The sequence below is a fragment of the Condylura cristata genome, unplaced genomic scaffold (assembly GCF_000260355.1).
Source record: "Condylura cristata isolate star-nosed mole 26May11 unplaced genomic scaffold, ConCri1.0 scaffold00017, whole genome shotgun sequence".
NCBI classification, from domain to species: Eukaryota; Metazoa; Chordata; class Mammalia; order Eulipotyphla; family Talpidae; genus Condylura; species Condylura cristata.
The window spans coordinates 2,691,715-2,707,536 of NW_004567118.1; the positions used below are offsets into that span (position 1 = coordinate 2,691,715).

Sequence of the window (15,822 nt, forward strand, 5' to 3'; positions counted from 1 at the left end):
AGATTCTCAGTGCTGTGCTTTAACCCGCTGCGCCACCAGGGAGGGCCGCTTCTTCTTTATCTTTTTAACCCCAGATGGATTCATCTGGAACTACAGTTTGCAACTTGGACTGGTATATCCCATGAGTTGCTTCTGTTTTTTAGGCCTCAGAGAATCTTGCATCCCCCAGCCATAACCCCAGAGAATGATTCCCAGACCCAAGGACAAACTATAGAAGTGGCCTCCCTCAGCATCAGAATTGCTTTCTGTAAGGACAAACAGCTTCAGGTGTGAGCCTGGAAGTCTCTCTGCTTGGAATCACAATAGACCACTTCCCTTTCCAGAGTACTAGGGATGGTTTTCATTGTGGGCACAGGTGTCAAATGTCATCACAATGCCTTCTTATCCTTGTGGCAGTGGAATAGTGATTTCTTCCCAAAGCAGGGGTCACTGAAAAGCACCCCAAAAGCACCTCAGAGAAAATCCATGGTTCTTTCTTTGAGATCAGATGTTGGAATAACACTTGATCTTTTTCATTTTGGGGATGATGCTGTTGAGTAGGGAATGTTACAGAAAAAATTTAGATTTTTCAACAGAAATTTCAGAATCCCATTAAGATGTCTTGGGTTTCTGGACCAGTAACAATTGTCTTTTCGATGTCATTTTTTTCTACTTTTATTGTTTATGGCTAAAGAACATTAGAACTAGAAGAGACTTTAAGAATTGCCTGAGCATAGTTTTAGGGATAGTAAAAGTCTTTGAAGACTTCTCAGCAACCTCCTTATTTTCTAGATGAGGAAAGAGAGGCCAAACAAGTAATGTCCTAGAGTCAGCTGGTATTAGCTAGTGATTGTAAACTATTCAGGATTTTTACTAATTAGATGCAGCAGTAGCTTGAAAGTGACCATAATGGTAATAGATACACAGTAAAGATTAGAAAGTGAAAAAATCATGACTCTTTCCCTCCCGCCACCCCAACACCAAAAGAGTAAGTTTATCCACAGTAGCTATCACGAAGCTCTTAAGATCCCTGCCTCTGAAGGCAGCTGCCTGGGCTTAAGTCCTGCCTCTGTCCTCTACAATGTTGTGGTAATTACCCCACATGGCCTGGAACATACTGAATGTGAACTCTCAGAACTGTTAAGGTCCCAGAGAGAACATTTACAGATTAGGAAGCAGAAACTTGGAGTTGCTCTGACTTGTCCAGGACATGCAGTTGGTGGGCAGAGCAAGGCTGGAGCCCAGCTCTCTAGACCACTTCTGGGCAGCTCAGACAGCGGGTTTTGAAATGATCTGCAAGTTTCCTTTTTCCTTTCTTCCTTCATACATCTACCACCACCTTCACTATTCTGCTTCAAAGTAAGGTGATTTTTGCCTGTGATTCAGACTTTCCAGTAAATCCACCAGTCTTTCATCCACATGAAATAATCTTTCCTCACTGTCAGGGTTACTTTTTTTTTTAATTCCTGTCTTCCCTTTTCATGTAGATGATCCAAAGTCAGGAGGGGAGTAAACTGTAGCTTCCTGAATAGCCTGGAGAAGGCAACTTTCCAAAGGACAGACAATTCCAGAAGAATGCCAGCTTCTTTGCTGGCCAATCTCCTCTCCATCCGACTTTTACTTACCACTTAAAGACGAGGTTGAGCCAGTCACCAATCACAGCTACCCAGAGAAGCTTGATGCCCACAGCTTCTCGAAGATGGAACCAGATGGGGAAGAGAACATAGAAGGCATTCCTGAGGTCTGCAATCACGGACACCAAGATGAACCAGTCCTGGGAGTTCTTGTAATTCACTTGCAGGTAATGCGTTGACCGAATCCCAAAGTCATGGAGAGCATTCATCCCTTCCTCCATCCTCGCTCTCTCGGCCCTCGGGGCTTCAGCTGAGCCCTTGCCGGTACTCACGCTTGGTGGCAATTGCTCTGCTATCAGCCTGCACCGTGCCCCTGTTTTATATGCCCTGTTTCCAGCCTGAAGTTCAACCCAGCCCTGATCTTTGGACTCAAAAACCACTTTTGTCTAAAATCTATTGATCAAAGGTGCATCATCAGTAGGTTGATGCAAACGTGTTCAGAGTGATTTACGTAAAATAGAAAAACAGGCACACGAAAACAGCCTGATCGGCCATGTACTGGGCAGAGCCAATGATTAACTTTGGAGTGCCACTCTGCAGTGTGAGAGCTGCCCTGCTGGCTCTGAAACCTGTGTGGAGACACAGGCCAGAGTCGAACTCCACCATGGTTCCTACAAAGATGCTTGACTTCCAAAATCTGCAGCAGCCCTTCTTTAAGGTCAAAGAGAAGTCTTGGTGCTTTAGCTGTTCATGTTTTAAGCCATGAAGTTTAAAATTTCACTTCTATTGCACCGAGGACTGTCACCTTGCTGGTTCTTTTTTAATTGTATTAAGGTCTGTTAAATGCCTCTCCTTTGGGAGATCAAATCCTTTTCCCACTACTGGTTCTGTATCTCTTAAGACCAGATAATAATCATCTTTGAATGCACTGATGAGTCATTTACTGTCTTTCAAGTTAAGACCCTGGGAGTTTGAACATAAAAGTTTAAGCATTAGGTGCAGCGGGTTAAAGCACAGCATTGAGCAACTAAAGCCACTTCCCCATGAGTTCTATTCCCGCCTGCCCCAGAGGTGACCACATGGCGGGGCAGATCTCTCCTGACCCGCCCGCTGCTCCCCTCAGCAGTGTACTTCGTCGATCTGCCTGTTCTGCTCCCCACTCTGTCTCTGGTGAAGCCTCTCGCCGCCCCTGAGCCTCTGGCCTGTACCCCAGTTCTGTATGCACAAATAAATAAATCTTTAAAAAAAAAAAGTTTAAGCATTAGAATGAATAGATATTCATGCAAAACCAATATGCAAAATAAGTATGTGAGCTTAGCTTGGTGACCTGGGTCATCGAGGACTCATGAAGAGACTGAATCAGATGATGAATTAGTACATTTTCCAAGAATAGCGCCCATGTTAATAAAGTTTGTAAAACCTGCTTGAATTCCCCATCAGGAACTCTATAGTGCCTTGCTTGGGGTAGGTCAGAATGGGGAGAAGACACTCAGAGCTCATGATTCTGTTGAAAGGTTGACAGCACTCCATGCTGGAAATGATTAAAACTTCACCCAGGAGATGTGATGTCAAGTCTCACTCCCATTCCCGTGGTGTCCCACGGACCCCATGGAGTCTCAGGCTTGGAGTCTCAAGCAGACTCCAGCTGCCTGTGCTGCCTGGAGAGCAGGTCATGGTGATGGTGGTGGCCCTGCGTGGGCTGGACATGAAGCTTGTACCTGGAAGTGCTGTTGGCAGGGGGTTATGTATTGCCAGGGCGCAGGGGAAGGGCCCCTTATCTGCCCAGATAAGCCTTCCTCGAAAGTATTGGGTAACTCTCGTGGTGACCCCTGGGTTGGAGTTTCTATGGGCTGAGGTGAGCCGAGGGCAAACAGAGCAGGCCCTCTGGCAAAACATCCAAAGGCCACTGTCTGGCTCTCCATGGGGCTTCCCAAGCCACAGTCTGAGTCAGGCAGGGCCCTGTCATGTGCTTGCTGAAGGCAGCGCTTGTGAGGCGCCTCAGCTGCTGGGGGAGCCTCAGGTAGGTAAAGGAATCCCGATGGAGCTGATATCCCATCTGGACATGCAGGGCACTGGGCAGTCCTCAAGCAGGCTGCCCGCCAGGCAGGGGTCCTCTTGGTCAGAGCAAGATGCATGGTATCTTGAGATGTCTTGTTCCGTCGTTCAACTCCCAGCTCCTCCCTGCTTCCTCCAGCACATTCTCATCATGTGCAGAAAGAGGTGAGGTGCCAGAGGACCTGAGGCCGCTTTAGCTGACTGGAGGGAGGGACTGTGGACTTTTGCAGTCCTCAAAGAATATTGTAGGTCTCCCCTGGTGGCACAGTGTTAAGTCTCAGCACTATGAAGCTGTCCGCAGCCACTGAAGCACGAGTTCAATCCCCAGCCAGGGAGTGACCCACTTGGCACAGCAGACCTATCCTGTCTCCGCTCTGCTCCCCTCAGCAGTGTATTTTAGTCGATCTGCCTGTTCTGCTCCCCACTCTGTTTCTGGTGAATCTTCTTAACCCCTGCACCTCTGGCCTGTACCCCAGTTCTGTATGCATAAATAAATCTTTTTTTTTTTTTTTAAAGATGCATACAAGACTGGGGAGCAGTACAGGCAGTTCCACTGAAATACACTGCTGAGGGGAGCAGTGGGCAGGACAGGAGAGGTCTGCTGTGCCATGTGGGTCACTCCCTGGCTGGGGATCGACCTGTGCTGCAGTGGCTGCTGATAGCTTCATAGTGCTTTGCTTTAACCCTTTGTACCACCAGGGAGGGCCCAGTAAATCTTTTTTTTTTTTTTAAAGAATGTTGTAGACAAAACATTTGAATTGCTAAAGATTTTGCTAAGAATTCACTCAGTTAAAGACCTATCTTCCCATATAACTCCCATTTTCTTCCCATTCTAGAAAAGTTCCAGTTAATTCAACAAACACTTCCCTAGAAAAATACCATTCCTGGCTCTGAGGAATTAAAAGCTCCATCCTCATTGTCTCTGGGGAATGCCCCAGTGGGCCAGGGAGGGAGGCCAGACATGTATGAAACTATAATCCTTCAATCAAACTGAATTCAGGTGGAGAAAAATCAGAGCGCCAGGGACCCTGCAGCCAGAGATGACTCAGGATGTATAAATGCTTTCTGGGAAATGGCTGCTCGGGTCTGGGAAGCAAAGGAGATGGAAAATTACAAGGACCTTCTCTGACACATCCACTAGCCAGCCCCTCCTCAGGCACTTTCTCCACAAACAGAAAGTCAGAGGCTTGGACATCTTGGTTTGGGAATAACATAAAGGACAGTGGCCAGAAAATACAGTCTGATCTGCCATTAAGTGAGTACAGCTGGTTCCAGTTCTGGCACCTCCTTTGCTCCTTTCAGAGGAGCAAGGTTGACTCATTCACTCAAATAAGTTTATTTGCCAGTGTGAAAGCAACGGGAAAGAAACATAATTTACCACAGTTTTCCGAAAATAGCAAGAAGAAATTCTGACCTCACCTGCCGTCCAGACCGCTCTGTGGCTGGGGGTCTGGTTCTGCTGAGAGAGGGGCTGTCTTTGCTTTGCTCTAGGTCATCGCTAGGCTGAGTCTCACCCGCACCTTGTAGCAGGTTCAAACCCCACCTTCACCAAGGTTTTGTCTGAGCAGCTGGGTAGATTTTGCTCAGGAGTTTATAGCTCAAGTTGCAAGATGATCAGTTGTTGTTTAAGTCTTTATTTCTCTGTGGGCATTCCCACCCCCACTTCTGGAAGACATGTTTAGGGAGAGACAGTAGAAACTGGCCAGGTAGCTGCTATCCCAGCTGTGATCTGGTGGGGTTTTTTTTTTGTTTTTTTTTACAAAAACATATTGGAGAAAAAAAAATAATGGAAGGAGAGGTGGATTAATCATTGTCAGCTGGCGAAAATGGCTGACTTATCTCTGGCGTGGTCGGCGTGGTGAGAAAGTTCAGCTTGCAGAACCTTGAACTGTGCATCTGTTGACCAGGTGGGGGGAGCATGGTGCCTGTGTCAGGATGGGCTGGACATTCTGTCCACAGAAAAGGATCCGAGAGGCTTTGCTTCATTGTAAACAGCTGGGAGTTTCCCACTCACTACCTTCCTCCTGTCTCCCTGGGGTCTGCCATCCCCCCAAATCAAAGGAACCATCAGGAACCTTTATGGGAAGAACAAACTCACCATCCACTCTCTCTCCTCCCTCTTCCTTGCCCTCCCCAACCTCTAAACTGTTGTTTCCTCTAGAAAATATCCTGCTTCTACCAATGGTCGGCCATTTCTGTCCTGATTGGATGGTGGACACCTCTCCCATCCTCAGTCACCACTCTGGAGGTACCGAGGCACCCTAGCAGTTAGGAAGCCATTTTGCTGTCATATTTCATCCTCCCTGCCAGTAGTTCAATGTCGGTGATGGTGCCCTACAGAGGACAGAGGGCAAGGGACTCGAGCCTCCAAAATAGTGGTCGGGACACTTGGGAATAAGTTCATTTTGCAAATCATCTAAGTTTGTACCCCAGAGGCAAAGAAGAACTGTCTGTAAGTCTCAAACTAAGGGTCCAGCGCTAACCTGCCTGCTCTCCTTGCTTTTTTAGATGAATTGGGACTAATTAAAGCAAGAATTTATGGAAACTAAGTCATCAATTGCTTGGCCAAAGCTTAGCCTGGTGGGGTGAGGACTGAAGAGGGACTTGGGGGGCCAGAGTGGGGGCAGAAGGAAACTTTTCATTTTTCCTAGAAGATTCTCAGAAATGGCCTCCATCAGCAGATGGTGGGACACTGCCTCTCCTCCCTGTCATCACGGGGACTTACAAGGAAGACAATGAGTAAATAGAAAGATGAACAAGCTGTGTGACCTTGGCTATGTCACTGGAGTTCTCTGGCTTTAAATTTGTCAAAGGTCAAATGGGACCTTTGACAGTAAGAGGACTCTTTCCTCTTGGTTCTACTTCTAATTTGTTAGTTTATCCTCTCAGTTCTAAATTCCCTGAATCTTGTAGTGCTCCTTTGAAAGTAGCTCGGGTGAGGTGGTGCCTGTCTCTCCATACTCTTAACAGTGAAATGATTAATTATTATTTTAAAAGATGTTATTTATCTATGCATATAAGAACTGGTGTGCAGGCCAGAGGTGGGGGCGATGGGAAGGCTCATCAGAGACAGTGTGGAGCAGAACAGGCGGATCTTCTGAAACACACTTCTGAGAGGAGCAGCGGGGCGACCTGCGAGGTCTGCCAGGCCTTGAGGGGCAGCTCCCAGGCTGGGGATGGCGTGGAGTCAGTCGTGCTGTGATAGTGCTGAGACTTAACCCCTCGGCCACCAGGGAGGCTCTACATGGCTAATTATTGCCTTTAGGAAAATATAAATGTGTTTGTATCTTTCTCATCAAAATATTTTCAAAGGAATATACTCACGTGGCTAAAACCATTCAGAGCTCGTGAGCGCTCGAAGACGTCAGTTCCTCCTCCCACCACTGCAAACCCTCTGCACTCCCAAAACCTGGGTAAAACTTGAGGGTGCTACTCCCAGCAGAGGCCAAGAAGAGCCCCCAATTCCCAGGAGGAGGAGAGCTCCCTATGTGGAGAGAGTCCGACTTGGGGTGGGCTACCCTTCTCACCTCTTGGCTTTCCCCTGCCCTCACGCTCCCAGCTCTGCCCTGGCTGTCTTTTATTTAATAGCTACAGAATTCTCACACCAACCAAAACACCCACGTTGTACAGTCAGTTATTAGCCTGTCCCGCTCTGGACGTCAGTTGGAAGAGATAATTAGGAAATTAGTAGTCTTGGGTCCTCTTAAACTACGTATTACCCTCTCAGAGTTCACAAAAGGGGTGCCTGATGCAGTGAAATAGAAGAGGGGAGACCTGGAATTGTCATGAAAACAAACAATGAGGTTTCCCCATGCCCCCCAGGCCTGGAGAGGGCTACAGAACTGTTCTTAGCTATGAAAACACAGTAGAGCTTTGTTGGGAAGTAAACAGAGCCTGTCCTGCCAGCGCCTGCCTCTCTGGTCAGTGACCTGATGTGCCTGGTCTCCAGCCAGGGGCTGGTGGGCAGGGAGGGTCTACTGTGCCTACCTCCTGTAGGATAAAAAAGAAGGGCAGTGTTTGTTTTATTTTATTTTTTTAAGATCTAAAGATTTTCTTCACTTTAGTAGGTTTGAAGTGGAAAGAGGGCAGAGCCAGGGTCATGTAAGTCCAGGGAATTTTTCCAACCTTGAATTCCAGAGGGTAAGGATGCCTGTTGCTCCCTCCTCAACCCCATGCAACTTCAGCCTCCTCCGCTCTGCTGGGAAGTGATTGTGACCTTTTCATCTTCAAATCTGCCTAATGGGTTTTTCTCATCTTTCTTCCCTAGGTTTTGGCTACATCTGACACTCTTGACAGTTAGCTGCCTTGAAAAGCTCACCCTCCCTGTGTTCAACGCTGTTCCAGCAAGTTCCATGCTGTTGGGTCATGCTGGGACACCACCTTGACGCTGCTTCATCAGGTTTTGATCTCATATTTCCTAATCTTGCTGTCCCCTGCTAACCTTTTGCCTAGACCTTGCTGTTCCTTCATCACCTCATGATCTCCTATGACCCTTCTACTTCCAACTTGAGTCATGCTACAGATAACTGTCAAGGGAGACTTCTCAAAATATGATTCTTTTCTCTTGACATATGAAAAATATACAGTGAGTCCCCATTGCCTACAGAATGAAGTCCAAGCTCAAGCTCACCTACAATCAGACCCCTGTTATCTTTCCATACTTACATGACCCTCCATGGCCCCCTGGCATTAGATAAACTATGTGGTCTTGGATTTTCCAAACATGCCTTGGTAAATTTACTCTTCCTTGACCTGGAATATCTTTCCCCCATCTCCACATGTCCAGGTTCTACTATATTCAAGGCCAAGTTAATGAAGATTTCCATCTCTCCTCAGTTGTAAAGGGTCACCCTGACCTGCCCTCCCTAGCACCTAACTGTGCTTATCCTGGGGGCACTTAGAAAGTTCCAACTTTGCATTACAGTTGTTTTGTATCTATATCTTTTCCCTTTTCCTGTTATCCTGAGTCGTAAGGGCCAAGAAAACATCACTTCCAGTCTCCAGAACTCAACTTGCACATCTGGTGTCCAATACTGTAGATGGTTTAGATGGCTGAGTCCTTCTCTCGCTGATGCCCATCACTTTGCATTGTGAGTTTCTCTCTCTTCTCATCAAGGTGTGATGTTTATGTCTCCATCCTTTGAATGTAGGCTTGATCTTGGCTAACAGGGCATTAGTACATGTGATGTAAGCAGAGGCTTGAGAAGTGCTATGTTTGGAAACCTGGACCCCTAATGAAAACACAACTGCCACGTGGTGGAACCAACCAGAGTGCCCATTGACAGCTAGCTAGGTAAAGAAGCTGGGAAGCAGATACTCATGGAATGCTGTCCAGCTATTTACAAAGATAGAACAGCACATTTAGGACAAAATGGATGAAACTTCAGGTGATTGTGCTAAGTGAAATGAGTCAGAAAGTGAAAGGCAGATGTCAGATGGTTTTACTTACCTGTGACATAAATACAAAAAGCACATACTGACCAAGTACAGCAAAAGCAAATTTAGTGAAAAATGAAAAATATACTGGTCACCAGAGGGCATGCAGGAGGAAATAGAGGGCAGGACATTAACACAGGAGTTGAAGGCGAGTAAATCATGGGAATCTACGGAGGTTATGCAAAGTAGTAGTCATGCAAACAACTGACAGATTTAATTTGACAAAAATAATAAAATAAAAAAAGGGAGGAGCCCAGGCTAGCCTGCTGAGGATGCTTTTCTGGACATGGCCCGCAAGCCTGTCCCCACCTGCAGACATGTGAGCAAGACCGTCTTAGGCCATCTGGTCCCCACCCACCTGCCAGGCCACTGCAGCCACGCCAGTGCTCCAGGGGCTGCCCCAGGAGACTTGGCAGAATCGCCCAGCTGAGCCCAGCCCAGGCAGCCAACCTGCCGAGTAACAAGTAAATACAACAATTTTTTTTAGTCTTTTTTTTTAAAATTTATTATTTATACATACAGAACTGGGTACAGGCCAAATGTGTGTGGAGGGTGTGAAAAGATTCACCAGAGTCAGTGGGGAGCAGAACAGACAGATCGATGAAGAACACTGCTGAGGGGAGTAGCGGGTGGGTCAGACAAAGTCTGCCACACCATGTGGGTCACCCCCTGGCTGGGGATAGAACTCGTGCTGCAGTGGCTGCCATAGCTTCTTAGTGCTGTGCTTTTAACCCATTATGCCACCAGGGAGGGCTCTAGTTTGCTGTTTTAAGTCACTAAAATTTCAGGGTGGTTTCTTCTGCAGTAACTGAAACATCTAGTTGATGCTGGTTAAGAAGATGTTAAGTGGCCCTCCCTGGTGGCGCAGCGGGTTAAAGCACAGCACTGAGAATCTAAAGCCGCTTCCGCATGAGTTCGATTCCCGCCTGCCCCGGAGGTGACCACATGGCGTGGCAGACCTCTCCTGACCCGCCCGCTGCTCCCCTCAGCAGTGTACTTCGTTGATCTGCCTGTTCTGTTCCCCGCTCTGTCTCTGGTGAAGCCTCTCACCACCCCTGAGCCTCTGGCCTGTACCCCAGTTCTGTATGCACAAATAAATAAAATCTAAAAAAAAAAAGAAGATGTTAAGTAATAGGTAGCATTCTGCTGAAAGCTAATCCTGGAACATTAGAGAGATGAACTCATTTAATTCTTCTTAAAATCCCAGGCAGAAGTTATTACTGTCCCCATCTTACAAGGGAGGAAAGTGAGGCAGAGAACAGGTGACCTGACAACTTCACCCTTGCCAGAGTCAAACCCCAGCAACCTGACTCCAGAAGCCACACCTTGTTGCCTCTGCTTACTCAGAACAAGGAAAACATGGACTCACCAATTTGCTGCCTCAGAAACACTCTGCCCACATATGTGCCAAGTGCAATAGCATTTTGGGGTCCAATGTGCAGCCTGTGCCTCTAAGCTTCCCATATTCTGCTCCCTTGGGTCTACCCCATGTTCTGGGCCCCTCGTTTGTGTCAGGGAAAAGCCCAGTGGGAGCTACCAGAGCCCGAGACTCAGAGACCCTCTGTTCAGTCTCCTCCTTTCTGTGACCTTGCTGGGTGACTGTGTCCAGCTACAGTTCTGGCCAGGGAGGAAATGCCCAGGGGTCAGAGTGGCAGGGTCACCCTGTGGTCCATGTCCTGGCTTAACCTGAGCGGCCTGGGTGATTTTTCACTCTGGAGCTTTGGGCTTCATTAGACCTTTTTTTGAAGTAGTCAAATGAGAACATGGATATGAAATAGGTTTTTCTTTTTCCAAGACTTGAAAAACAACAACTGTTATCATCTGTACAGATTTCAACAAAAAACAATTTAAGGCCCAGTAAGGGCACAAGTCCATGCTGGGCACCAGGCCACTGAGGCCACCTGCACACGCTTCTTGCACCCAGAGAACTGGCTCTGATGGAGAGTGAGGGCAGGGCCTGTGCAGACGATGAACTTGACTCAATTTCTGACAAAAGTACTAAGGCAACAGGGAGAATGAAGGAGCCAGTTTTGCTCAAGGAAAAGGGATATTTGAGATGATTTTTTCTCCCCTCTTCAATCTTTTTTTTTTTTTTTTAACAGGTTTATTAGGAAAGGGAGAAAAAAACGGAGGCACCAGCGTAGTCACAGGTGGGCAGGAGAGCCGCCCAAATTGGGTTTTATTTACTTATTTTTTAAAGACTTATTTTCCTTATTTATGCATTCAAGCACTGGGGTGTGGGCCAGAGGTGTGGGCGGGGGAGTGAGAGGCTTCACCAGAGCCAGAGTTGGGAACAGAACAGGCAGACTGACTGAAACACGCTGCTGAGGGGAGCAGCGGGCCAGACAGGAGAGGTCTGCTGGGCCAGTGGGTCAGGCTGCAGTGGCTGGTGATAGTTTCATAGTGCTGAGACTTTAACCCCTGTGCCACCAGGGAGGCCCCTGAGTTGTGTTGTTTATTTTAAAGTTGGGTTTTAGAGGATGAATAAGGGGGAGGAGGGAAGAGGCTGGAAGGTGGGGAGCTCATGGGCAGAGGTGTGAGTGGGTGGGAAGGGATTGCAGGGGAAGGGCATGGGGCACTGAGGGACGGTGCACCCAGCTTGGGAACGACCTTGTATGCTCTGCAGAGTGGGAAGCTCTGAGGCGAAGGGAATCTGGGTGGGTGGCAGAGGGAAGAAGCTGGGACCTGGCTTGCCATGAAGCTCTCTGCCATGGAAGTCAGACGTGGCATCCTTGGTGAGGTCGTTGTGCCCACATCAGGAGAGGCTGGTTGGCATCTCTAGTATCCTCATGTGAAATCACCCCCCAAGGAGGGGTATCAATCAGAAACCAGATTCATTAGCTCAGCTAGATGGATCATCTTTCAGGGAAGATTTAAATTTACCAGAGTATCCCCTGAAAGCTTATCCTCATTTACCTAACTGTCAGGGTAAAAGCAGTTACTATCAGGATACCAACGAGTGCCTGTACACAGCAGTTATAACTGACTTGCCCGTTTTCTTCCCATGATCAAGATGAGCCGGAAGCTGCCCTCCAGCTGTGACTCAGAATCAGCAGCTGGCCAGGAGCAGCTTTGACCGGGCCGGGGCTGCATCCGCATGGCTGCTCTGCGTCTGGGCCAGGCCTGTCCTGCCCCAAGCTGGGCCTCTCTCCGGGCCTGGCCCAGCTGTCACTGCCAGGGCAGCCTCTGCCAGGCCCCTTTCCTGTGTCTGCAGATGGACCCTCTTTCTATGTCTTAGACCATCTGGTCAGCCTCTTCTGGCAGCCTTGACACTGAACTGCTGCTTCAGGGTTTTCTCACCCTTAACTACACATTAGCAACACAGGGTGGGGTGGGGATGTCTAAGCCTCCCCTCAGGGACTCGACTTTATTGGTCCAAAGTGCAGCCTGGGTATGTGGAGTTTCCTGACTCCCACGGGTTTTCAGGAGTCAAGGTGCAGTCAAGGTTGAGAGCCGTCGTTTTAAGGCCATGTGCATATTTCTGCTCTGGTCCGCTGAATACTCACTTTGCTCTTCGAGGATCTTTGCTCTTACTGTGGATAAGTTGCCAAATGCTTCTGAAGCATTAACTTTTAAAATTCTTTCATTAGGTCTTTTCCAGGTACTGGAGACAAGCAGTGGTCAGAGGAAGGCTTCAGGAACCATTCCATGAAGACAGGGGTTCAAACCCGGCCCACTGGTGGCCACAGGTGCTCAGGACAAGCTACCTAATCCCTCTGAATCTTAATTTCCTCATCTGTAACATGAGGATAATAATATCTGCCTTTCAAGGTGGTTGTGAGGAACCAATGAGACCAACAGATGGAAATCACAGTCGTGTTCACTGCTGGCTCCGTTTCAGTGGGAGAACAGAGGAAAAGGTCCAGTTCCTGGAGGGGTCTCCACACAGGGCATTGCCCCGTCATATTCTGGCCTGTGTTCACGAGGTTGAGGAGGAGAGACCTGCAGTGGGAATGTGTCTGAGATCCCAGCCCTTCGGGGTGAACACCACGCTCCATTTCTCTTCTTTGGTGATGTCGGTCTCTACAGCAACTACAGGACAGTGGGGCCATACAAAAGGGCGAGAAGAAGGTGCATTCAGGAGGGAGATCCAGGGCAGGTGCAGGGCCTGGAACGCCCCTTCCCAGTCCAGAAGCCATCCCCGTCTCTTATTTCAGCAGCAGATTACACCAGCGACTTAACAAATGAACGGCTGCTTCAGCGTTGCCATAGCAGCTGACATTTCCTCCCGTTGAGTCGCAGTTTCATCTTCTCAGATCTTCTTTTGTGACCTGTCAAGGAAGGCAGGGCAGAGGGGCACTTTCCTGGGCCAGAAGATGCCAACCCATATGGATCTCTGGGTCTTCAAAAGTCCCTCTGGTGTATAGCAGGCGGCTGCAGCAGGACCTTCCAAAGTCAGGAAACCCCCTAAAACCTAACACACCTTTGAGTAACTGGAATGTGTCATGACCATTTTCAGATGTGGAGACAGGCGGCCATGGGTTGTTGCTTACTCAAAGCCATGGAAGTCCAAGGATGGACCCCAGATGACCCCTTCTGAATCCCTTTGAACTCTGAGTCTGCCGGACCAAAGCCAGGGGCCAAAGCCAAGATCCAATTAGCTCCTTCCTTCCCTGATAGCAAATTGGAACTAACCCAGTTTGCCCAATGGGGAAAGATGAGTTCACTATCCATGGACAGAACATTGCTCATCTTTTTTAAAAAAAAAAACACTCTTTTTTTGGCCCTCCCTGGTGGCGCAGTGGGTTAAAGCACTGCACTGAGAAACTAAAGCCACTTCCGCATGAGTTCGATCCCCGCCCGCCCCGGAGGTGACCACATGGCGAGGCAGACCTCTCCTGACCCCCCCGCTGCTCCCCTTAGCAGTGTACTTCGGCCATCTGCCTGTTCTGTGCCCCACTCTGTCTCTGGTGAATCCTCTCACCCTCCGCATCTCTGGCCTGTACCCCAGTTCTGTATGAATAAATAAATAAATCTTTAAAAAAAAAAAAAAAAACCACTCTTTTGAGTGCTACAAGACAAGCTGTAAAAATGCTTATGATATAATGGTAAATGGTAAAAGGAAATGATGAAAGTATATTTATACTGTACGTACCTAACTAGGTAAAGACACATGTTGCAGACACAAGAATTAGAGGGAAACTTAAGTGATAGAAATAGGGGCTGTGGATATTTCAATGGATATTTTCTCTCTTATTTCTGCTCTTATCGCCACCTTATTGAGGGCTTGGCCTATCACTGCTTATGGAAAAGTCTAGACTGCCAGTCAGCACCTGAGACCCTGCTCATCTTGACCCTATTTGTGTCCCATCGTTCCCCTAACCTGAACCCCCAGTGCCTAGCAGCTGGAGCCCCCCGAGACCTTCATGGCCCTGGCTTTGCCACAGTCTCTGCTCCCCAGTTATCACTGAACTAAACTCAACTTGGTCAGCACTTTTCCTTCCTTCCCACCCAACACCAACATGTGTAAGAAACTCGTAATGTTGGCTGACTTCAGGGAGGAGGTCTTGGGGACTGGGGGGCAGAGTAGACACGCTTATTCTTTAGATTACAACAGCTTTATTGAGATACTTCACACACCCTATTCGTCTCCCATTTGAAGTGTATCATTCCGTGTTTTTCAGTACATGCAATATTGTGTAACCATCACCAGACATGTGTCCTTTTGTGCTACAGGATATTGAAGATGTGAATGAATTATTTATTCAAATAAGTGAGGGAAATGAAACTGCCTCCTCTGCAGCCCTCCCAGACACCCAGAGCCAGCTGGCAGCGCTCTGCTCAGTGCTCCACGCATGGCCCGCTGGTTTCCCAGCGTATTTTAATTATTTACAAGAGCCCTCCCCCAGCCCAGACTTTGAGCTCTTCCAGGGCAAAGATGTGGGGATACTTATTGTGTGCTAAGGCAAGTCTGGCGTTCAGGAAGATTCCAAGAAATGTTTAATGAACGATGGAATCCTTCTATCTCTTCTGCTTTCTCTGCAAGATAGAAGGGTCAAGGTAGGAAGTGTGGGCATGAGGGTTTGAGGCGAGAGGGCGATGTACCCTCCTTGATGTCATCTTCATCTCCACCCCACGCCCACTTCATTCCACCCTGTTTCTTCCTTGCTCATCCTTCCCCAGCACTAAGCCTGCCTACCTTCCTCACTAGCCCTGTCTCTTCCCAACTTCCGCCCCATGCCCCCATCCCTGACCTTCCCCAAGCCCATGCCCATTTGACCTGCATCCACCTTTGTTTCTTAAAGAGCTCAGCATATGAGCTGCACTGCTGACCACTTGGAACCAGCAGCAGAAGATTCGCCTCTTATCTGACCGTCCTCAGTCCGCCTTGATGCTACGGTGAAGGCAACTCTATTTACCACAGAGGTTATTCCCATAGAATGAACAGATGCCCAACACATGCCAAGGGCTCCAAAAGGGGAGTTGAGGGAACAGGGGCATGCGAGTCTCTTGGCAGCTGAATGAGGTTGTTGCAGTCACAGGACGCAGGCGTGGAGAGGAAGATACTCCAGCAGCTGCAGGCCTCTCCTGACCCGCCCGCTGCCCCTTCAGCAGTGTACTTCAGTGGCTCTGCCTGTTCTGCTCCCCACTCAGTCTCTGGTGAATCTTCTCACCCCCCACATCTCTGCCCACACCCCAGTGCTTGTACACAAAAATAAATCTTTTTAAAAAGTGTTAATGTTTCAGCCCTCCCTGGTGGCGCAGCGGGTTAAAGCACAGCACTGAGAAGCTAAAGCCACTTCCCCATGAGTTCGATTCCCGCCTGCCCTGGAGGTGA

General features: G+C 48.3%; 1 protein-coding gene across 1 annotated transcript in view; it reads right to left on the minus strand.

The window, feature by feature from the left end:
* The window catches only part of G6PC (glucose-6-phosphatase, catalytic subunit), a 5,844-nt gene extending 3,942 nt beyond the window's left edge, over nt 1–1,902 (minus strand). The window contains exon 1 of the mRNA XM_004684129.1: nt 1,605–1,902. Coding sequence (XP_004684186.1) covers nt 1,605–1,834 — 230 coding nt within the window. The 5' untranslated portion in view covers nt 1,835–1,902. The remainder of the gene's footprint in view (nt 1–1,604) is intronic.
* Nucleotides 1,903–15,822: the final 13,920 nt, after the last annotated feature.